The sequence below is a fragment of the Cetorhinus maximus genome, unplaced genomic scaffold (genome assembly GCF_964194155.1).
Source record: "Cetorhinus maximus unplaced genomic scaffold, sCetMax3.hap1.1 HAP1_SCAFFOLD_1450, whole genome shotgun sequence".
Lineage (NCBI taxonomy): Eukaryota > Metazoa > Chordata > Chondrichthyes > Lamniformes > Cetorhinidae > Cetorhinus > Cetorhinus maximus.
In genome coordinates this window covers 15,531-35,402 of record NW_027597391.1, presented here as the reverse complement: position 1 = coordinate 35,402, position 19,872 = coordinate 15,531, and the positions used below count along the sequence as shown (strand labels likewise).

Genomic DNA, 19,872 nt, shown 5'->3' with positions numbered 1-19,872 from the left:
CTTCCCCCAACTACCACCCAATTTCTGAGGGATCTGGGTGACTGGGTATGTGTGATTCGATCTTCATCCCATTCCTCATTCAATTGTCCATACGCTCTGAGTTAATCGAGCGCCAGATCAGTTAGTATAAGGCGGGTCCCCCTATCCAACCCTGGGGGAGGGTTCCATTTACTCAGCCGACGATAACCGGACGGTCTCAGATCTTCTATTTGTCTTGCTGAGCAGCCTGCCCCGCCAGGCTGAGACATAACCTATCTGAAAGCAAAGGCCTGTCACAACTAGATTGCACTGCCTGATGTTGTTAATGTACATCAACACATCTGGAGTGACAATGACAATGGGGGTGGGTGGTGAGACTTCAATAATTCCATGTTCAGGTTACAATAACATTCCACTCCTTATAGTCAATGGAGACAGGGGCCAATGGGAGGGGGACCTGGTGGGGGGATGGGGAGGGGGCAGGGCCTGAGGCCTGAGTGTGCTGGGGTTCAATATCACCGTGGTTATGTTATTCAACTAGTAATCTAACCTCATAGCCTGGCATAACCTTCAGTCTGCCATCACCGACAACCCTGTTTCAATGATGATTGCAGGAGAACATGCCAAGAGCAGCATCTAAACATGAGGTATCAACCTGGTGAAGCCACAACGCTGGGCTACTTGCATGCCAAACAGTGAAAGTGGTAACAGACAGGGCAAAGTGATCCCACAACCAAAAACCCAGAGCCAAGCTCTGCAGTTCGGGCACATGCAGTCGTGAGTGGTGCTGGACAATTCAATTGATTGGCACCCCATCCACCACCTTTAACATTCACTCCCTCCACCACCAGCACACAGTGGCAGCAGTGTGCACCATCTACAAGACGCACTGCAGGAATGCACCAAGGTCCTTCCACAGCATCTTCCAAACCCACAACCACTACCATCTAGAAAGACAAGGGCAGCAGGTAGATGGGAGCACCACCACCTGGAAGTACCCCTCCAAGCCACTCACCATCATGACTTGGAAATATATCACTGTTCCTTCACTGTCGCTGTGTCAAAATCCTGGAACTCCTTCCCTAACTGCACTGTGGGTGTACCTGCACCACAGGGACTGCAGCGGTTTAAGAAGGCAGCTCACCACCACCTTCTCAAGGGTAACCAGGGATGGGCAATAAATGCTGGCCCAGCCATCCCATGAATGAACAAAAAAGAGAACCAGGGTTATATAATGCCTCACCATAACTTCCTTGTTTGTGTCCTCTACAAGACTATTTATAGGGGCCATGATCCCATCGGCTTTTTTTTAAAAAAACAGCTTCCTCTTGCTCTGGCATCTTCAAAGATTTGTTGGCACACACCCCATATTTCTCTATTCGCGCCCCCACTGCAAAATTGCAGTTTAGTTTGTATTGCCTTCCCAAATGTTCTCTCTGCCTTGTAGAATATTTCACTTCACACCTCTCGAAGCTAAGGCAGTCGATCAGCCGTGCCCCCGACTAGAGCCTCCTACCGCAGCTCCACCTCACCCTGAGCCCAGTGCGAGCCGAGAGTGTCGGTGCAAGATGTAGAGCTCACAATCTGGCTGCTCCTGTTACCCTCTCCTGATCCTTTCACCATGGGTTTCTGAGAAAGGGGTACATGGTGCAGGGTGTATGCTGGGCCGTCAATCTGATATCGCCCGACGCACCCCCACTCCTTGAGCCATGCTGCATTTAACACCCCAATATCTCAGACTCATTTTGAGTTCGGGAGCACAGGGCCCAGACCAGGACTGTGGCTGGGAGGACTGGACCCTGTTCAGCTTGAACAGTGGGCACAATGGCTCTCTCTGCTGGTTAGCTGTGCCCACAACCTCTCCGCATCCGTTTCATTTTCACATGGAATTAATCCCCGTGTGATGAAGAGACCCAGCCTGCTCTCGTCCACCTTGAGCAGATTCTCCACTTCATCGGGTCGTAGACAGCTGCTCTTACTGCCGCGAGACTCTGCACCTTCATTTCCTGCCTCGACATTTATTAATCAGGAGCCCGTCAGCTTAGCTGGGTTGTAAATGCAGGGATTTGTGTTCCCTTGTGCCCATACTACTATTTTGGTGATTGCATCGCACTGAGATATCAATTAAACAGCCCAGGATTCCAGCCACTGTGAGGGTCAGTCCCTAACCATCGGGGAGGGAAGGATCAGGAATGATACAGAGTGATGGAGCGTTGCACTGTCGGAAGGTCAGTGCTGAGGGAGTGCTGCACTGTCAGAGGGTCAGTACTGAGGGAGTGCTGTACTGTCAGAGGGTCAGCACTGAGGGAGTGCTGCACTGTCAGAGGGTCAGTACTGAGGGAGTGCTGCACTGTCAGAGGGTCAGTACTGATAGAGTGCTGTACTGTCAGATGGTCAGCACTGAGGGAGTGCTGCACTGTCAGAGGGTGAGTGCTAAGGGAGTGCTGCACTGTCAGAGGGTCAGTAGTGAGGGAGTGCTGCACTGTCAGAGGGTGAGTACTGAGGGAGTGTTGCACTGTCAGAGGGTCAGTACTGATAGAGTGCTGCACTGTCAGAGGGTGAGTACTGAGGGAGTGCTGCACTGTCAGAGGGTCAGTGCTAAGGGAGTGCTGCACTGTCAGAGGGTCAGCACTGAGGGAGTGCTGCACTGTCAGAGGGTGAGTGCTAAGGGAGTGCTGCACTGTCAGAGGGTGACTACTGAGGGAGTGCTGCTCTGTCAGAGGATGAGTACTGAGGGAATGCTACACTGTCGGATGCACCGTGTTGTGGATATGCAGCTTAGCTGCATCCAGTCTATGTAAAAGATCCACGACACCTTTGGAAGAGCAGCCAGTGTGCTCCCCTGATTTCCTGGTGAATATTTCCCCTTGACCATCACCCAGAAATAAAATAGATACTCAGGTCATTATCATATTGCTGTTTGTGGGAGCTTGCTGTGCACAAATTGGCTGCCTTGTTTCTGACATTAAAACAGTGACTGCACCTCAAAAGGCATTGGTTGGCTGTAAAACACATTGGGGTGTCCCAGGACTGAAAGCTGTACTTGCAGTTCTCTGAAATATATGAGAATATATGAATCAATGTTACTGAATTGATTCACAACAATCATTTTATTCTGCTTCAACAGCCCACACCTGGAGTCTGTAGAATGGAAACATTTCTGATCTCACAGAATCACACAATACAGCCCCACAAGCATGGGGATTGCACGCAGTCTGCTAAACACACCAGGTATTGTCCCCTCTGTATCCCGTTCAAAGGAGGGGGGATGGAGATGGACAGTAGCGCTCTCCCTATTTTAGGCTTTCAGCATTAGCTTCAAGCTAATGGTCAGTTAGAGCATAGTTAGCCACAGAGTAAAGCTTCCAGTTCTCACTGAGGAAGTGGAGTTGAATGCAGGCTCCACAGAGTCTTCAGAGCCTGACAAGCCACAGAGGGTGAATTTCAACCTTTCAGCATGGTCTGAATTGGAGCCCAGATCCCAGAGGTGAAGAGTCAGTCTTGAGCGTGCTGTATATTGCACTTGTGCCGACCCATCAGTTGACCCCCAGCAGCTGTACACACACAGCAGCCCCTCAGTCAGGTGTATGAATGCCTTAAGTAAAGGTCATAGCAGAGACCGCCAACCTGCACTCACTCCAGCCTGACCGGTGAGACCCTTCCCCATGTGAAACCCTCACAGAGCTAACTCAGCACATGGCAATAGGTCCTTTGTAATCCCACAGGATGACCTGCTCTCGCTACATGCTTCAACATCAAGGAATTAAAAACCTTTACACAGGACGTTTCAAAATAAAGATTCAAAATATCTATCATTTCCAGTTAAAATAAATCCAGGAATTGAGAGAGTTTGCAAATGCCGCAGAGGTGATTAACCTTCTGTTGAACCGACCTGAAGCAAACCTTCTTCGCCGAGTATTTCCAGAATTTTTCTGTTTCCATTTCAGATATCCAGCATCCACAATAAATTGCTTCTATATTGATTACACTACTGTCCATATTTGTTAACAGTAGTCTATGAATTAAAGAGTTCATATATCGCTGAGAATAGAGACAGGCCATCACAGCTTCTCACCCTGCACTTTCCCTTTCGATCTGGTATTCTTGCGAGTCTGTCCTGATGAGTGCAAGTCGAAAAGCTTAGACAGCTTGTCTCTTTTCTCAGCAATATTCAAGCTCTGTTCTACCCAGCGACTAATGGTTTGCACATCGCTCCGTGGTGATTTATTCCGGTGTTGCCCACTGGCGGGTGCCCTGATTGGTGAAATCTGCCCCACCCGATTGGATGAATGGTTGTCCCAGTATCCAAGGGCTACCATTCACATTTTGAATGAAATGTACAGTATGGCGCTGCTCTCCCCTCCCCTAGCCTGCCAGGGGTTTCTATTATAGTTTATGGTGTCGGAACACAACAGCTCCCTCACTATCCAAGCTCAGCATCTCGCATTCTTACCGTGGGGCGAAGGCACTGCCAGCTGCCCAGTGAAGTTCGCTGTCCTGTCAACATGCTTAGGCCCAACCCTCCACGGCACAGGCCGGACATTTTGTTTCATTTCTTGGGAGAGGCTTGGAATTAGACCGAGGACAGGCTCTAACCTATCTCCTATAAGCCATGAATGGTGCTCCAGAGCGTCTGAATGGGATTTTGGGATCCCTGAGGTTCAAAGGTCAAGGTGCTGATCGGTAAGTCAGGGTTCAAAGGGCAAGATGCTGCACAGGACCCAGGGTTCAAAGATCAAGGGCAGTGTGCTGAACACAAGTTCAGAATGGAAACTGACAAAACATTGAAAAATCAGTTAGAAAAAACAAAATGAGGCAATCAAATCGGCAGGAGGTCCATCTCCGAGCAGTTATCATGTTAGAGGCAACGGTGAAGCTGTTCAGTCATTCGTCAGTAGAACAGAGAGAGAGAGAGAGTCTCCATCTGGGATTCTGAACTGGGCAGCTGGTAAGACTCTTGGATTGGTTGAGAGATTAAAGTTTGCCTGGGAAGGAGAAACAGGAGGAGGTTAGAGTTGGAACATTGCCGCTCGATAACCTGTCATTTACTTTTATTCGAAGAACAAGACGTGAGACCTGGATTCCCATCCTTACTCACCTGTGCTTATACCTTATCCTCCATCTCAGCTGCTCCGGGTCCCTAGATCACTCCTCCCATTATTGCCAGCAAGAGGCCGAGGACTGGGCCAGAATGAATGGTCTCACTCACCCCTTTGATGCCTGCACACCAAGGAAAGAACACACAGGGCATTAAGGGGCAGGGACAGTGCAAGACAAGGAGCTGACTGCCCAAGCCCACTTCAGCGCCCACTAACTAACGGCTCTGATAATGGGGGCACTCCCCCACAACCCCAACAAACCCCCACACCCCCAAACCCAGCCGCCTCCCCACCACCACCCCCCACCACCCTCCCAAACAGCAATGGCCCAACTGTGAAACCACTCACCTTTCAACTTTTGCATCAATGGGTTTTGACAGGCAGCCAACGGGCCCCCATTCCACACCCTGCCTGATGTTTCCTTTCCATTGGCTTTGAGCGGGTGGAGCGCAGGCTCCCTATTCGCTCGCCACTTCCTGAGTGACTGCCCTACGTCAGGATCCTCCCCAGAGAGCTCGAGAGTGGCCCATCTTGGATTGCCCACCAGTTCCCGGTGGGCGCCAACTTCAAGGAGAATAATCCTGTGGGCTTTCTGTAGGAAATGGGGTTCTGTTGAATACCTGGTTAACGACTGTGTGACCCTTGCTACCATCCCAGATCCTCGACATGTCCACACCATGAGACACCATGAGCAGAATTTTCACCAAACCAACTTGTTCACCATGGGCTGCCGGGGTGGGGGTGAGTGGGATTGAAGGGATGGCAGCGGGTTAGATTGTGAGAGAAGAGTGCTTTGCCATGGCTGTTTAACTCAGCCATGGCTTTAAACCAGCTTCCAGATTTCCTCACTCATCATGGAATGTGACCCACAGCCATTAATGGGAGGGGTCAGAGGGTCAGAATGATTGCATCCGCGATTGGTCCTGGGGCCTCAGCACAAGCACAAGGACGGAAACATGACCGGGAAGGCTGCTCCCCTTGGCTCTCACACTCTTCCAGAGCTCCTACTTTACACTATGATGGCTCGGAGAGAAGGATCGTGTCCGCAGCCAGGACAAAGGGGCCAGCCTCTCAAAATAAGCATGGTGGAAGTGGCAGGAGTGTGGCCCCTGGAGTCAGTGTCTTATCAATTACATTTCTGACTGGCAGGATGTGACGAGTGGAGTCCTGCAGGGTACATGCTGGTGCCTCAACTTTTTTACAATTTATATCAACCACTTCGATGAAGGAAGTGAAAGCATGGTAGCTAAATTTGCAGATGACTCAAAGATAGGCAAAGAAGTATGTTATGAAGAGGATATCTGGAGTTTTCGGATGGATATGGGTAGGTTGAGTGAGAGGGCAAAAATTTGGCAGATGGAGTTTAATGTGAGAAAACGTGAAGTTGTTCACTTTGGCAGGAAAAATAAGAAAAGCAGGGTATTACTTAGACGGAGAATGACTGCATAATTCTGAGGTGCAGAGGGATCTAGGTGTTCTAGTGCATGAGTCACAAAAAGGTGGTATGCAGGTACAGCAAATAATTAAGAAGGCTAATGGAATGCTATCTTTTATTACAAAAGAATTGAACATAAAAATGAGGATGTTATGCTTCAGTTACACAGGACATTGTTGAGACCACATCTCGAATACTGGGTGCGGTTTTGGTCTCCTTATTTAAGGAAGGATGTAAATGTGTTAGAAGTAGCTTAAAGAAGGTTTAACAGATTAATACCTGGAATGAGTGGGTTGACTTATGAGGAACGGTTAGACAGACTGTGAGGGGTGACTTGGTTGAAGTATACAAGACCCTGAATGGTCTTGACAAGGTGATCATTGGAAGGATGTTTTCTTTAGTGGGTGAGTCCAAAACTAGGGGGCACTACTTTAAAATTAGGGGTTTCCCTTTTAGGTCAAACATTGGGAGAATTATTTTTCTCTCAGTGGGTTTGTGTGGCTTTGAAACTCTTTGCCTCAGAAGGTGATGGAGGCAGGATCACTAAATATTATTAAGGCAGAAGTAGGTGGATTCTTGTTAGGCAAGGGAATCAAAAGTTATCAGAGCTCAATGGGAATGTGGAATTCAAAACGCAAACAGATGGTGGAGCAGGCTCAAGGGGCCATATGGTCTATTTCAGCTTCTATTTCATATGATAAGGTGTGTTAATGTCAATTACATTGCTGAGGTTAAGAGAAAAGGTGATGGGTATTAAATGTCTTCGAGCACATATAAATAAGGGATCCTTCCACAACTGGTGGGCACCATGGAGGCTGGAGTGCATCGCCAGGCCCAGTGACAGCATGTTAATTTGATTTTGTTAGTTTCTGTTGAAGTTTTCATTTTTGTTGCAGTGCCCCACGAGGAGCCGTCACCCTCTGTCATTAGTTTAATTTATTGATCATTTGTTTTATTTTAAAAGAACATATAAATGGGAGGAGAAGAGTGAGACTGAACAAGTCAGTAAACTCTCTCAATAAAGGAAAACTCTGTGTCTTAGTTTCTGCTTCACCAACTGGCTTGGACCCTGTTAACACCTCGAACCTGGAGGCAGTGCCGCAAAAGAGTTCAATGACCTTACGGGAATAGTGAAGCCGTGAGGCCCGCCAATTTCAGGTGTCACCCAGCACACCCTGACCTCCCCAACATTCTCTTTCACAGCAAATTCATCATCCTTAAGTGTGTATCCAACTTCCTTTTAAAATTATGTAATCATCTTCCACCGCCTTTTCAAGCACAGCATTTGAAATCCCAGAATCTCTTCTCCTCTCTGGATCATTGACCAATGATTGTAAATCTATAACTTCTAGTTCTTGACCCATCACCAGAGGAAATAGGTTTTCTCCATCCACTCTAGCAAGACCTTTCCTCATCTGGAAAATCTCGACGGTGTCGTTGTATACGTCGGCCTGTGAAACCTCAAAAAATCCCTCCAAAAATGGAGGTCGGTTTTTACACTGGGTGTAACAGTGAACTGCAGGCATAGGTATGTGTGGCTGCCATCTTTGTTGTTCACATAGGGGTTTGCTCTATGTGGGCATGTCTTAAACTCCTGCGCACTTTCTCAACACAGTCTGGGTCACTTGTTTGATCTCTTGCATCCAGTTATAAGGTACCAGTAAGTAAAACATGCATTTGTGGGGTGAAAAATTGAGGCTGACTCTTAACGTGAGTATAGCATAATGTGGCTGAAAAGGGTGGGTCAAGTATTTGTCAAAGTATGATTTTTAAAGTGGAAGAAATGAAGTCACCTTATTCACCAGGTTGACTTATATGCTGCGATCTATGGTAGCTCTTAACCTTCGTTGTTCCAAGGAAAGCAGTCCGAACATTTCAAATTTCTTTTCATAACTGAAGTCCCTCTTCCTTCGTAAACCTTCCCGTGTAGCTTTCTAAGGCCTTTACATCTTTCCTAAAGTGTGGCACCCAGAATTGTCCACAATGCCCACCTGAGGCTGAACCACTGGTTTATAAAGTTCTATATGCAATGCCTCGATTTTATATTCTGTGCCTCTACTTATAAACTGAGGTAACCCATCTGCTTTTATAACCACATTATCAACATAAAAGCCTAATAAATAGGAGCAGGATTAGACCACATGTCCCATCGAGCCTGCTCCACCATTCAATACAATTATGGTTGATCTTGGGCTTCAGCTCCACTTTCCCAACCAGTCCCCATATCCCTTAGTTCCCTGAGAGACTAAAAATCTGTCCATCTCACCCTTAAATGTGTTCAACGATGGGGCATCCACAAGCCTCTGGGGTAGAGAATTTCAAACATTCGCAACCCTTTGAGTGAAGAAATTTCTCCTCATCTCAGTCCTAAATGATCAGCCCCTTATCCTGGGACAGTTTAACTTGTAGTGCCACTTTTTAAAAAGATTTGAGTACATGGACACCAGGCTTTCACTTTTCAAAATGGTGCCATTTAAGTATACTATTTTTTTTCTATTTTAGTTCTCCAAAAGTGAAGTGTTTTACACTTCTCCACGTTAAACTTCATCTGTCATGTTTCTACTCTTTTCACCATCCCGTCTATGTCACACTGAAGCCTATAACTAGCCTCATCACCATCCACTGCTTTGCCAAGTTTTTGAGCATCTGCAAAGTTTATAATGCTGCTCCCTATTCTTGAGACTGGTTTATTGATATAACAAGCGAAAAGATCAATGGACCCAAAACCGACCCATGTGGAAAACGACTGCAAACCGCCTCTCAGTCCGAAACACCTCCACCACCCACTGTTTGGTTCCTGTCGCCGAGCCAATTTTGCATGCATGCTGTTTACTTTCCCCTTACTTCCATGGGCTTCCTTTTTTTTCAAAGCCTCCCATGTGGCACTTCATTGAATGCCTTCTGAAAGTCCATTTGTACATCATCTGATCCACTACCTCAATCAAACTTCTCTTCCAACCTCCAGGGATTCAGTTGAGTTAATCACAAATGATTTCCCTTTATCGAACCTGTGCTGGCTTTTCTTAAGTGACCCACGTCTTTAAAGTTGAACAACTGAACTCCCCAGGCTGGCGAGTGATTGTTGGACCCCCGACCATGCCATGATTAACATGTTTATAGTTTAATTCCAGTTACTGTCCAGCCTGATGCTGGTCAACCTGTATAGTTTAACCTCCCCTCACACTTCCATTTGTTTCACCAAACTCTCTTTCCCTCAAGTTTCTCTCTATTTCAGTTTCCATTGGCAATGAGAGTCGGTAACCAGAGCACACAGATTTAATCTAATCAGTAAATGAGCCAGAGGAGAGATGAGGACATTTTGTTTTGATACAGTGAGCTGTTGTGACCAGCACTGCCAAAACAGGCAGAGGATGCAGTAATAAATGTTAAGAAGGAATTAGATGTATTTTTAGGGGATGAATTTCCAAGGCAGTAGGGCAGTGAACTTGGAGGGAACGTGCCTGACTGGATTGCTCGCCCAAAGACCTGTCATAGGCACGATGGGTCAAATGGCCGCCTTTGGCACTTTATCATTCTGTGGTGACTTACCCGACTTCACTGTCAGTGTCTTCGGCAGGCTGCTATGTTGAACCTGACAGGAGTAGCTCTTTGGGTTATTTTCCTCAATGCCTATGAGGATCTCCATTCTGTATGTTGCATTGTAGTTTGGCAGAACGGTCACTGTAATGGCATCCAATACGGGCTCTCCATTCCGCAGCCAGGTGGCATTGATGGCTCGGGGATAGAAGGCAGTGAGAAGACAAAGGAGAGATGTGGAGCCATCAGTGGACCTCTTACTGAAAACCAGCACCTTGGGGGCAACTGAGCAAAAAGGAAGAAGTAAAGACACTATTTCTAGAAACTTAATTTGACATTCATCCAACAGATCACAATCAGAATTCGAATCCAGGTCACATTCAGAATCTGAATCCAGATCACACTCAGAATCTGAATCCAGGTCACACTCAGAATCTGAATCCAGATCACACTCAGAATCTGAATCCAGGTCACACTCAGAATCTGAATCCAGGTCACACTCAGAGTTTGAATCCAGGTCACACTCAGAATCTGAATCCAGGTCACACTCAGAATCTGAATCCAGGTCACATTCAGAATCTGAATCCAGATCACACTCAGAATCTGAATCCAGATCACACTCAGAATCTGAATCCAGATCACACTCAGAATCTGAATCCAGGTCACATTCAGAGTCTGAATCCAGGTCACACTCAGAATCTGAATCCAGATCACACTCAGAATCTGAATCCAGGTCACATTCAGAGTCTGAATCCAGGTCACACTCAGAATCTGAATCCAGGTCACACTCAGAATCTGAATCCAGGTCACACTCAGAATCTGAATCCAGGTCACACTCAGAATCTGAATCCAGATCATACTCAGAATCTGAATCCAGGTCACACTCAGAATCTGAATCCAGGTCACACTCAGAGTCTGAATCCAGGTCACACTCAGATTCTGAATCCAAATCACACTCAGAATCCGACTCCAGATAATGCTCTGAATCCAGATCCAGATCACACTCAGAGAATCTGAATCCAGATCATTCTCAGAATAAGAATCTAGATCACACTCAGAATCTGGATCCATATCACACTCAGAGAATCTAGATCCAGATCATTTTTAGAATAAGAAACTAGATCACACTCAGAATCTGGATCCATATCACTCAGAGAATTTAGATCCAGATTATACTCATCACCCAGATCCAGATCACTTTGAGAAACTGGATCCAGAACACACTCAGAATCCGAATCCAGATCACACTTAGAATACAAATCTAGATAATGCTCAGAATGCAGATCCAGACCACACTCAGAATTATAATCCAGATCATTCTCAGAATAAGAATCTAGATCACACTCAGAATCCAGATCCATTTCACACTCAGAGAATCTAGACCCAGATCATACTCATCACCCAGATCTAGATCACATTGAGAATCTGGATCCATGTCACACTCAGAATCTGGAACCATGTCACTTTGAGAATCTAAAACCAGAACACACTCACAATCTGGATCCATACCACATTGAGAATTCAGGCCCAGGTCACACTCAGAATCTAGATCCAAATCATGCTCGTCACCCAGATCCAAATCACATTGCGAATTTGGATCCAGATCACATTGATAAACTGCATCCAGAACACACTCAGAATCTAGATCCAGCTCATACTCATCACCCAGATCCAGATCACATTGAGAATTTGGTTCCAGATCACATTGAGAATCCGGATCCAGAACACACTCAGAATCCAAATCCAGATCACACTCAGAATCCACATCCAGATCACACTCAGAACCCGAATCCAGATCACACTCAGAATCTGGATCCAGATCACACTCAGAATCCGGATCCAGATCACACTCAGAATCCATATCCATATCACACTGAGAATCAGAATCCAGATCACACTCAGAATCTGGATCCAGATCACACTCAGAATGTAGATCTACATCACATTCAGAATCAGAATCCAGATCACACTGAGAATCTGAATCCATATCACACCCAGAATCTAGATCTAGATCACAATCAGAATCTGAATCCAGATCATACTCATTACCCAGTTCCAGGTCACATTGAGAATCCGGATCCAGATCACACTCAGAATCCATATCCAGATCACACTTAGAATTCAAATCCAGATCACACTCAGAATCTGGATCCAAATCACACTCAGAATCCGTATCCAGATCACACTCAGAATCCAGATCCAGATCACACTCAGAATCCGGATCCAGATCACACTCAGAATCCGGATCCAGATCACACTCAGAATCCGGATCCAGATCACATTGAGAATCCAATTGTACAGTACAACTTGCCTTTTCTTTCCAGGGCTGCTTTACCAGCTTGAAGATTTGACTGAAGATTTTGAACACAGCTGGTGTTCAGTTTCTGGACCAAAGCGATATTTTGGTTGAGGATGCTTTCAAATTCTTTATTCAGTAAAGCTAATATACTCGTCCCCCTGCAAAGCATGGTGGTTATTTCACATTGAATCACTCCATAACTATTTTTCATCTTTACAAGGCCGTTCTTGTTGGCATTCTTGTTGTTTTGTAGCATGCAGCTCCAGAGCCCCTGGATGTATGTGATACCTGCAAATGATCAACAGGTCAACCAGGCATTAATGGAAGAACTCTCCATGCACCTCTCTGTTGGGTCGAGCCCCCTTGAGCACCCGTAATGCCTGACTGAGTAAATGTATGGTGTACATTAATGTAAATATGAGTGTGTCTGTACAGAGGGGGAGGTCCTGATGAGGGGCTGTGGTCAGTGAGTGCTCTCTTTCTCTAGTTTCTCTTCTGTTTCCCCACATGCTCTCCCTGAGCTCATCTTGTCCATGAGACCCACCTGCACCTTCACTTGCTGCTTATGCTGTTTGGCACACAAGTAGTCCTGTGTTATTGCTTCACTAGGTTGACACCTCATTTTTAGGTATGCCTGGTGCTGCTCCTGGCATGCTATGCTGCACTCTTCTTCGAACCATTGACACCATCACTCTTCCTGGCAATAGTCTGAGGCTAAGCCAGAATGTTTGCAACCTTGGTGCAAAATTTGACCTGGAAGTGAGCTTCCAATCAGATATCCTTGCATCACTAAGTCTGCCTATTTTCACCTCTGTAACATCGCCCTGTCTCAGCTCATCTGCTTCTAGAGCCTGCATCCTTGCCCTTGTTACCCCTAGCCTTGACTACTTCAATGCTCTCCTACATTCTACCCTCCATAATGTTGAGGTCATTAAAGACTCTGCTGCCAACGTCCTAACTCACACCAAGTACTGACCCCCTTTCACCCCTGTGTTCGCTGATCTACATTGGCTCCTGGTCAAGCAATGTCTCGATTTTAAAATTCTCATCCTTGTTTTTAAATCCCTCCATGGCCTTGCCCATCCCTCTCTCTATAATCTCCTCCAATCCACAACCCTCTGAGATAGATATCTGCCTTCTACTCATTATGGTCTTTTGAACATCCTGAACTTCAATCGCTCCACCATTGGTGGTTGTGCTTTAGTCCTCAAGCTCTGGAATCCCTCCCCAACTTTACGTACCTCTCTACCTCACTTTCCTCCTTTAGGACTCTTCTTAAAACCTACCTCTTTGATTAGACTTTGGACATCCATCCTAACATCTTATATGGCTTGCTGTGAAATTTTATTCGATGAGGACCATGGGACATTTTACCATTCTAAAGGCCCTATGTACATGCACGTTGCTCTTGTCCTCCTTTTCCCCTTTTTAATTCTGTAACTGGAGAGGTGAGGAAGCTGTCCTCAATGTCTCCAGTGGGAAGCCTTTGACATATTGGTGTCACCACAGTTCTATTTTAACCTACAAGGACAGGAACGATCAAGTGAAACTCACGAAAGGTGGTGAGGAATGGACTAAGGCTGTTGACGAGAACCATGTGAAGAGCGTCTGCGGTCCTGATCTGCTCCTGCCAGTAGTCATCCGCAAAACGGTCAGCCATCCACTGCTGCCTGGGCTCGGCCTTCCTCAGGGAGCTGTCGTAGTACTGTGTCTGTAGGTCATCCAGCATCCCGACCACCGAGAATTCCGGCACGCCAGGGAGGTCCTTGTAGTAGATGAAGAGATGCTGAAAGGTGTGGGAGTCTGAGGGAAAGTCACAGAGAAGAAGCGTGAGCAAGGGGCTGACACAAAACCCCAGATCAGAACGCCAACCCCCTTTGTCTCCTCGCCTTCAGGAGAAGGGGCAGGACATAAACACACGAGCAATAAGAACAGGAAGAGACCAAATGGCCTGTTGAGCCTGCTCCACCACTCAATACAATCTTGGCTAATCCTCGGGCTCATCCCCACCTTCCTGCACGCTCCCCATAACCCTTGATTTCCCGAGAAAGCAGAAATCTGTTTATCCCAGCCTTAAATGTATTCAACAATGGAGCATGCATACCCTCTGGGATAGAGAATTCTAAAGAGTCACAACTTTTTGAGTGAAGAAATTTCTCCTCAGATCAGCCCTAAATGATCATCCCCTTATCCTGAGACTGTCATCCTGTGTTTTAGACTCCCCATCTGGGGAAACAGCCTCTTAGCATCGACCCTGTCAAATCCCTTCAGAATTTTGCATGTTTCATCTCTCATTCTTCTAAACTCCAGAGATATCAGCCAAATTTATTCAGCCTCTCATCAAAGCCCAGTCCTCTCTTCCTGGGGACCAATCGGGTAAACATTTACTCTGCCAATGCAAGTATATCATATTTTTTATTGAGATCAAAACAACTCTCAAGATTCCAGGTGTGCTTTCAGCAAAGTCCTCTCCAAATTTGGCAAGAGTGCGGCAGGTGGTGAGGGAACCAACAAGAGGGAAAAACATACTTGACCTCATCCTCACCAACATGCCTACCACAGATGCATCTCTCCATGACAGTATTGCTCACAGTGACCACCGCAGAGTCCTTGTGGAGACGAAGTCCCATCTTCACATTGAGGATACCCTCCATCGTGTTGTGTGGCACTATCACCGGGCGAAATGGGATAGATTTCAAACAGATCTAACAACTCAAGATTGGGCACCCATGAGGCACTGTGGGCGATCAGCAGCAGCAGGATTGCACTCGAACAACATCTGTAACCTCATGGCCTGGCATATCCCTCGCTCTACAATTATCACCAAGCCAGGGTATCAACCCTGGATCAATGAAAAGTGCAGGAGGGCATGCCAGGGGCAGCACCTGACATACCTAAAAATGAGGTGTCAACCTGGTGAAGCTATAACACAGGACTACTTGTGTGCCAAACAGCATAAGCAGCAAGTGATAGACAGAGCTCAGCTATTCTGCAACCAACAGATCAGATCTAAGCTCGGCAGTTCTGCCACATCAAGTCTTGAATGGTGGTGGACAATTAAACAACTCACTGGAGGAGGAGGCTCCACAAATATCCCCATCCTCAATGATGGAGGAGCCCAGCACATCAGTGCAAAAGATAAGGCTGAAGCATTTATTACAATCTTCAGCCAGAAGATTAAACCATCTCAGCCTCCTCCGGAGGTCCCCAGCATCACAGATGCCAGTCTTCAACCACTTCGATTCACTCCATGTGATATCAAGAAATGGCTGAAGGCACTGGATACTGCAAAGGCTTTGGGCCCTGACAAGATTCCAGCAATAGTACTGAAGACTTCTGCTCCAGAACTTGCCGCGTCCCTAGCCAAGCTGTTCCAGTACAGTTACAACACTGGCATCTACCCGGCTATGTGGAAAATTGCTCAGCTATGTCCTGTGCACAAAAAGCAGGACGAACTCAGTCCAGCCAATTATTGCCCCATCAGTTTACTCTCGATCATCAGAAAAGTGATGGAAGGGGTTAACAGTGCTATCAAGTGGCACTTGCTTAGCAATAACCTGCTCATTCATGCCCAGTTTGGGTTCCACCAGGGCCTCTCAGCTCCTGACCTCATTGCAGCCTTGGTTCAAACATGGGCAAAAGAGCTGAACTCCCGAGGTGAGATGAGAGTGACTGCCCTTGTTGCCCAGGCAGCATTTGACCGAGTGTTGCACCAAGGAGCACGAGCAAAACTGGAGTCAATGGGAATCGGGGGGAAACTCTTTGCGGAGTTGGAGTCATACCTCTTTGTTGGAGGTCAATCATCTCAGTTCCAGGACTTGACTGCAGGAAATCCTCAGGGTTGTGTCCTTGGCCCAACCATTTTCAGCTGAAACAGTCCATGTCCAAATGCAGCAAGACCTGGACAATATCCAGGCTTGGGCTGACAAGTGGCAAGTGACAGTCGCACCACACAAGTGCCAGGCAATGACCATCTCCAACAAGAGAGAATCTAACCATCACCTCCTTGACATTCAATGGCATTACAATCACTGAATTCCCCACTATCAACATCCTGGGGGTTACCATTGAACAGAAACAGAATTGGACTGGCCATATAAATACCGTGGTTATAAGAGCAGAGCAGGTCAGAGGCTAGGAATCCTGCAGCAATTAACTCACCTCCTGACTCCCCAAAGACTGTCCACCATCTACAAGGCACAAGTAAGGAGTGTGATGGAATACTCCCCACTTGCCTCCCTCCACCACTGACGCACAGTAGCAGCAGTGTGTACCATCTACAAGATGCACTGCAGGAATTCACCAAGGCTCCTTCGACATTCACGACCACTACCACCTAGATGGACAAGGGCAGCAGATAGATGGGAACACCACCACCTAGAAGTTCCCCTCCAAGTCACTCACCATCCTGACTTGGAAATATAGCACTGTTCCTTCACTGTCGCAGGGACAGAATCCTGGAACTCCCTCCTTAACAGCACTGTGTGTGTACCTACACCACATGGACTGCAGGGGCTCAAGAGGGCAGCTCACCACCACCTTCTCAAGGGCAACTAGAGATGGGCAATAAATGCTGGCCCAACCAACGACGTCCTCATCTCACGAATGAATAAAAAAAAGGACTCCTTTATTCTTGTGCCCCAATCACCTTGCAGTCAGAAGCCTGGCATGGTTCCCGATCCAACTGTTACCCGGGAGAGGACTAGTTGAAGTGCGGACCAGGGAAGCTGAGGGCAGGATGGGGCTGGGCTCTGATGTGCCCCGACAGTGGAACAGTAGGCACAGCAGCCTCTCCAGACCATTGGGGTGGCTTGGCAGGGGACAAACTTGAGCACAAGGCTTGTAGGCAGCTGGAAATGCACAGGGGAACTAGGCAGCCACAATCAGCCTCCAGGCATGTCTGAATTGAAAGAGCTAAAACTGGAGGGGAGATAGGAATTGGACTGGATATTGCCTTCAAGCCAAAGGGCGCTGGGGGTGGTTGGGGGGGGTTTGGCGGTGGTGGGGCATTGGGGTGGGGTGGCAGGGACTGGTGGGGAAATTGCCTAAAGTAGACCCAAGACCTGAAAGATGCCAAACTGGAACTGAGCTGGGCAGAGGAAGTTTGGTTCTCTCACTTCCCCATCGGCGGTTATAGCAATCTCCAGCGAGCCAAAATTTGGTCATCACCTGATGAGCTGAGCACAGCAGCTTCATGTAACATCTTGAAGTAATGGGGAAGGCAGAATGTAACATGCCCAAGAACTGCTGCTACTTTGCGTCGGTGGTGGAGGGAGTGAATGTGGATCAATCAAACGGGCTGCTTTGTCCTGGATGGTGTCAAGCTTCTTGAATGTTGTGGGAGCTGCACTCATCGAGGCAAGTGGGGAGTATTGAATCACACTCCTTACTTGTGCCTTGTTGATGTTAGACAGGCTTTGGGGAGTCAGGAGGTGAGTTACTTGCTGCAGGATTCCTAGCCTCTGACCTGCTCTGCTCTTACAGCCACAGTATTTATATGGCCAGTCCAAGCACTCACTTGGTACCGACCCTCTGACAGTGCAGCACTCCCTCAGCACTGACCCTCAGACAGTGCAGCACTCCCTCAGTACTGACCCTCTGACAGTGCACCACTCCCTCAGTACTGACCCTCCAACAGTGCACCACTCCCTCAGTACTGACCCTCTTATGGTGCAGCACTCCCTCAGTACTGACCCTCTGACAGAGCAGCACTCCCTCGGTACTGACCCTCTGACAGTGCAGCACTCCCTCAGCACTGACCCTCTGACAATGCAACGCTCCCTCAGTACTGACCCTCTTATGGTGCAGCACTCCCTCGGTACTGACCCTCTGACAGTGCAGCACTCCCTCAGCACTGACCCTCTGACAGTGCAACGCTCCCTCAGTACTGACCCGCTGACAGTGCAGCACTCCCTCAGTACTGACCCTCTGACAGTGCAGCACTCCCTCAGCACTGACCCTCTGACAGCGCAGCACTCCCTCAGCATTGACCCTCTGACAGTTCAGCACTCCCTCAGTACTGACCATCTGACAGTGCAGCACTCCCTCAGCACTGACTCTCTGACAGTGCAGCACTCCCTCAGCACTGACCCTCTGACAGTGCAGCACTCCCTCAGCACTGACCCTCTGACAGTTCAGCACTCCCTCAGCACTGATTGGCACCATGGGATCAGTGCCCATACTCGGCACCACCTCACTGCCATTCAGTTCTCCCTAGCAACTCCTACCCTTACCTGCTTGGACGCCGATTGCAGTGCATAGGGACAGCAGGGTGAATCTCAGCCCCGTTATGTGTCTGTTCCAACCCTCCATCCCGGGCAGCAGGAAGAGCACGAGTCCTGGGTGTGACAAGCAGGGCAGCAGTGCCTGGAGCTGATTAACGCTGCACTCTGGCCCGGGACCCTACAGGTGTCGCCTTTTGGTCCTCTCGCTCAGCCCCGGTGTGTCTGACAGCCCGAGCAAGGCGCTTGGCTCCGCAAGTGCCACCCACCCACCCAGTCCAACAGGGGATCAGGTCCGGTGTGCACCAGCCCAGGGGAAGGACAGCTCAGAATGAACTCCCAAACGTGCGAGAACTCGCACTCTGCTCAGAAATACCCCCAGTTCTCTGACTTCCCCATTTGAGGTTACGTCAGTCCCGAGTGTGTCATCAACAGGAGGAATATCTGGGCCACTCTTCTGAACAGAGCCAAGGGCAGCTGCTTCCTGGAACGTTTTGCAAGAACGCCAAAGGCAGGTTGCAAAACGTCCTTTGCAGGGGAACGATTAGAATGTCTCAGCTTTTCCCAAGTTATGATGCCCAGAGCCTCCCTCCTCCCAGTCACCATACCCGGCACTTGGCAGGGTGCACAGCGCCAGGCTGAAGCACCCTACGGCTTTGGCTCTTTCACATCTTTTTACCCTCCCAATCTTTTCCCGTTGCGCCACACCAGAATATATATTTTTTTAAAGGCTTACAAAGAACCAATTCAGGAAACGCTAAGAGCTGCATTTCTATTGTTGCGCCAAAAAGCCAATCGTTATTCTGCACCTTACAGTTTTTAAAATCATTTTAACAAAAAGCATCATCATGCTCTCAATAAACCTGTTGGAGTGGTACTGCTTACACCGCGGTTAGACTTCCACAGCTCTGATGAAGAGTCATACAGACTGGAAACGTTAACTCTGTCTGCCTCTCCACAGATGCTGTCAGACCTGCTGAGTTTTTCCAGCTATTTGTGTTTTTGTTTCAGATTTCCAGCACCGGCAGTATTTTGATTTTAGACTTCCACAGTCTTTGGTTACAGTGAATGGGTTTTATTGTTGAGATAGATTGTGTGTGTGTGTGTGAGTGAGTGTGTGAGTGTGTGAGAATGGGTTTTATTGTTGAGATAGATTGATGTTTCTAATGCAGCTGAGATGATCAGTTAGTCTGAATGCGCTATTTATTTGAAACCTTTTTTTTAATCACCATTGGAATCAATACTTGGGAACATTTGTCTAATTCTACACGTCTTGAACTATGACTTCACTGACAAAATTAT

At 47.6% G+C, this 19,872-nt stretch overlaps 1 protein-coding gene across 1 annotated transcript; it reads right to left on the bottom strand.

Annotated features, from left to right (window-relative positions):
* Positions 1 to 3,070: 3,070 nt before the first annotated feature.
* Positions 3,071 to 19,014, bottom strand: LOC144676239 (major histocompatibility complex class I-related protein 1-like). Its single transcript, XM_078536723.1, has 6 exons — positions 18,583 to 19,014; positions 13,904 to 14,152; positions 12,362 to 12,637; positions 10,063 to 10,335; positions 5,078 to 5,199; positions 3,071 to 4,964 (listed from the first exon to the last, which is right to left on the bottom strand). Exons 1-5 carry the CDS (start codon positions 18,659 to 18,661, stop codon positions 5,120 to 5,122), a joined length of 957 nt encoding a protein of 318 aa, XP_078392849.1. The 5' UTR covers positions 18,662 to 19,014; the 3' UTR covers positions 3,071 to 4,964; positions 5,078 to 5,119.
* Between the last annotated feature and the right edge of the window lie 858 nt (positions 19,015 to 19,872).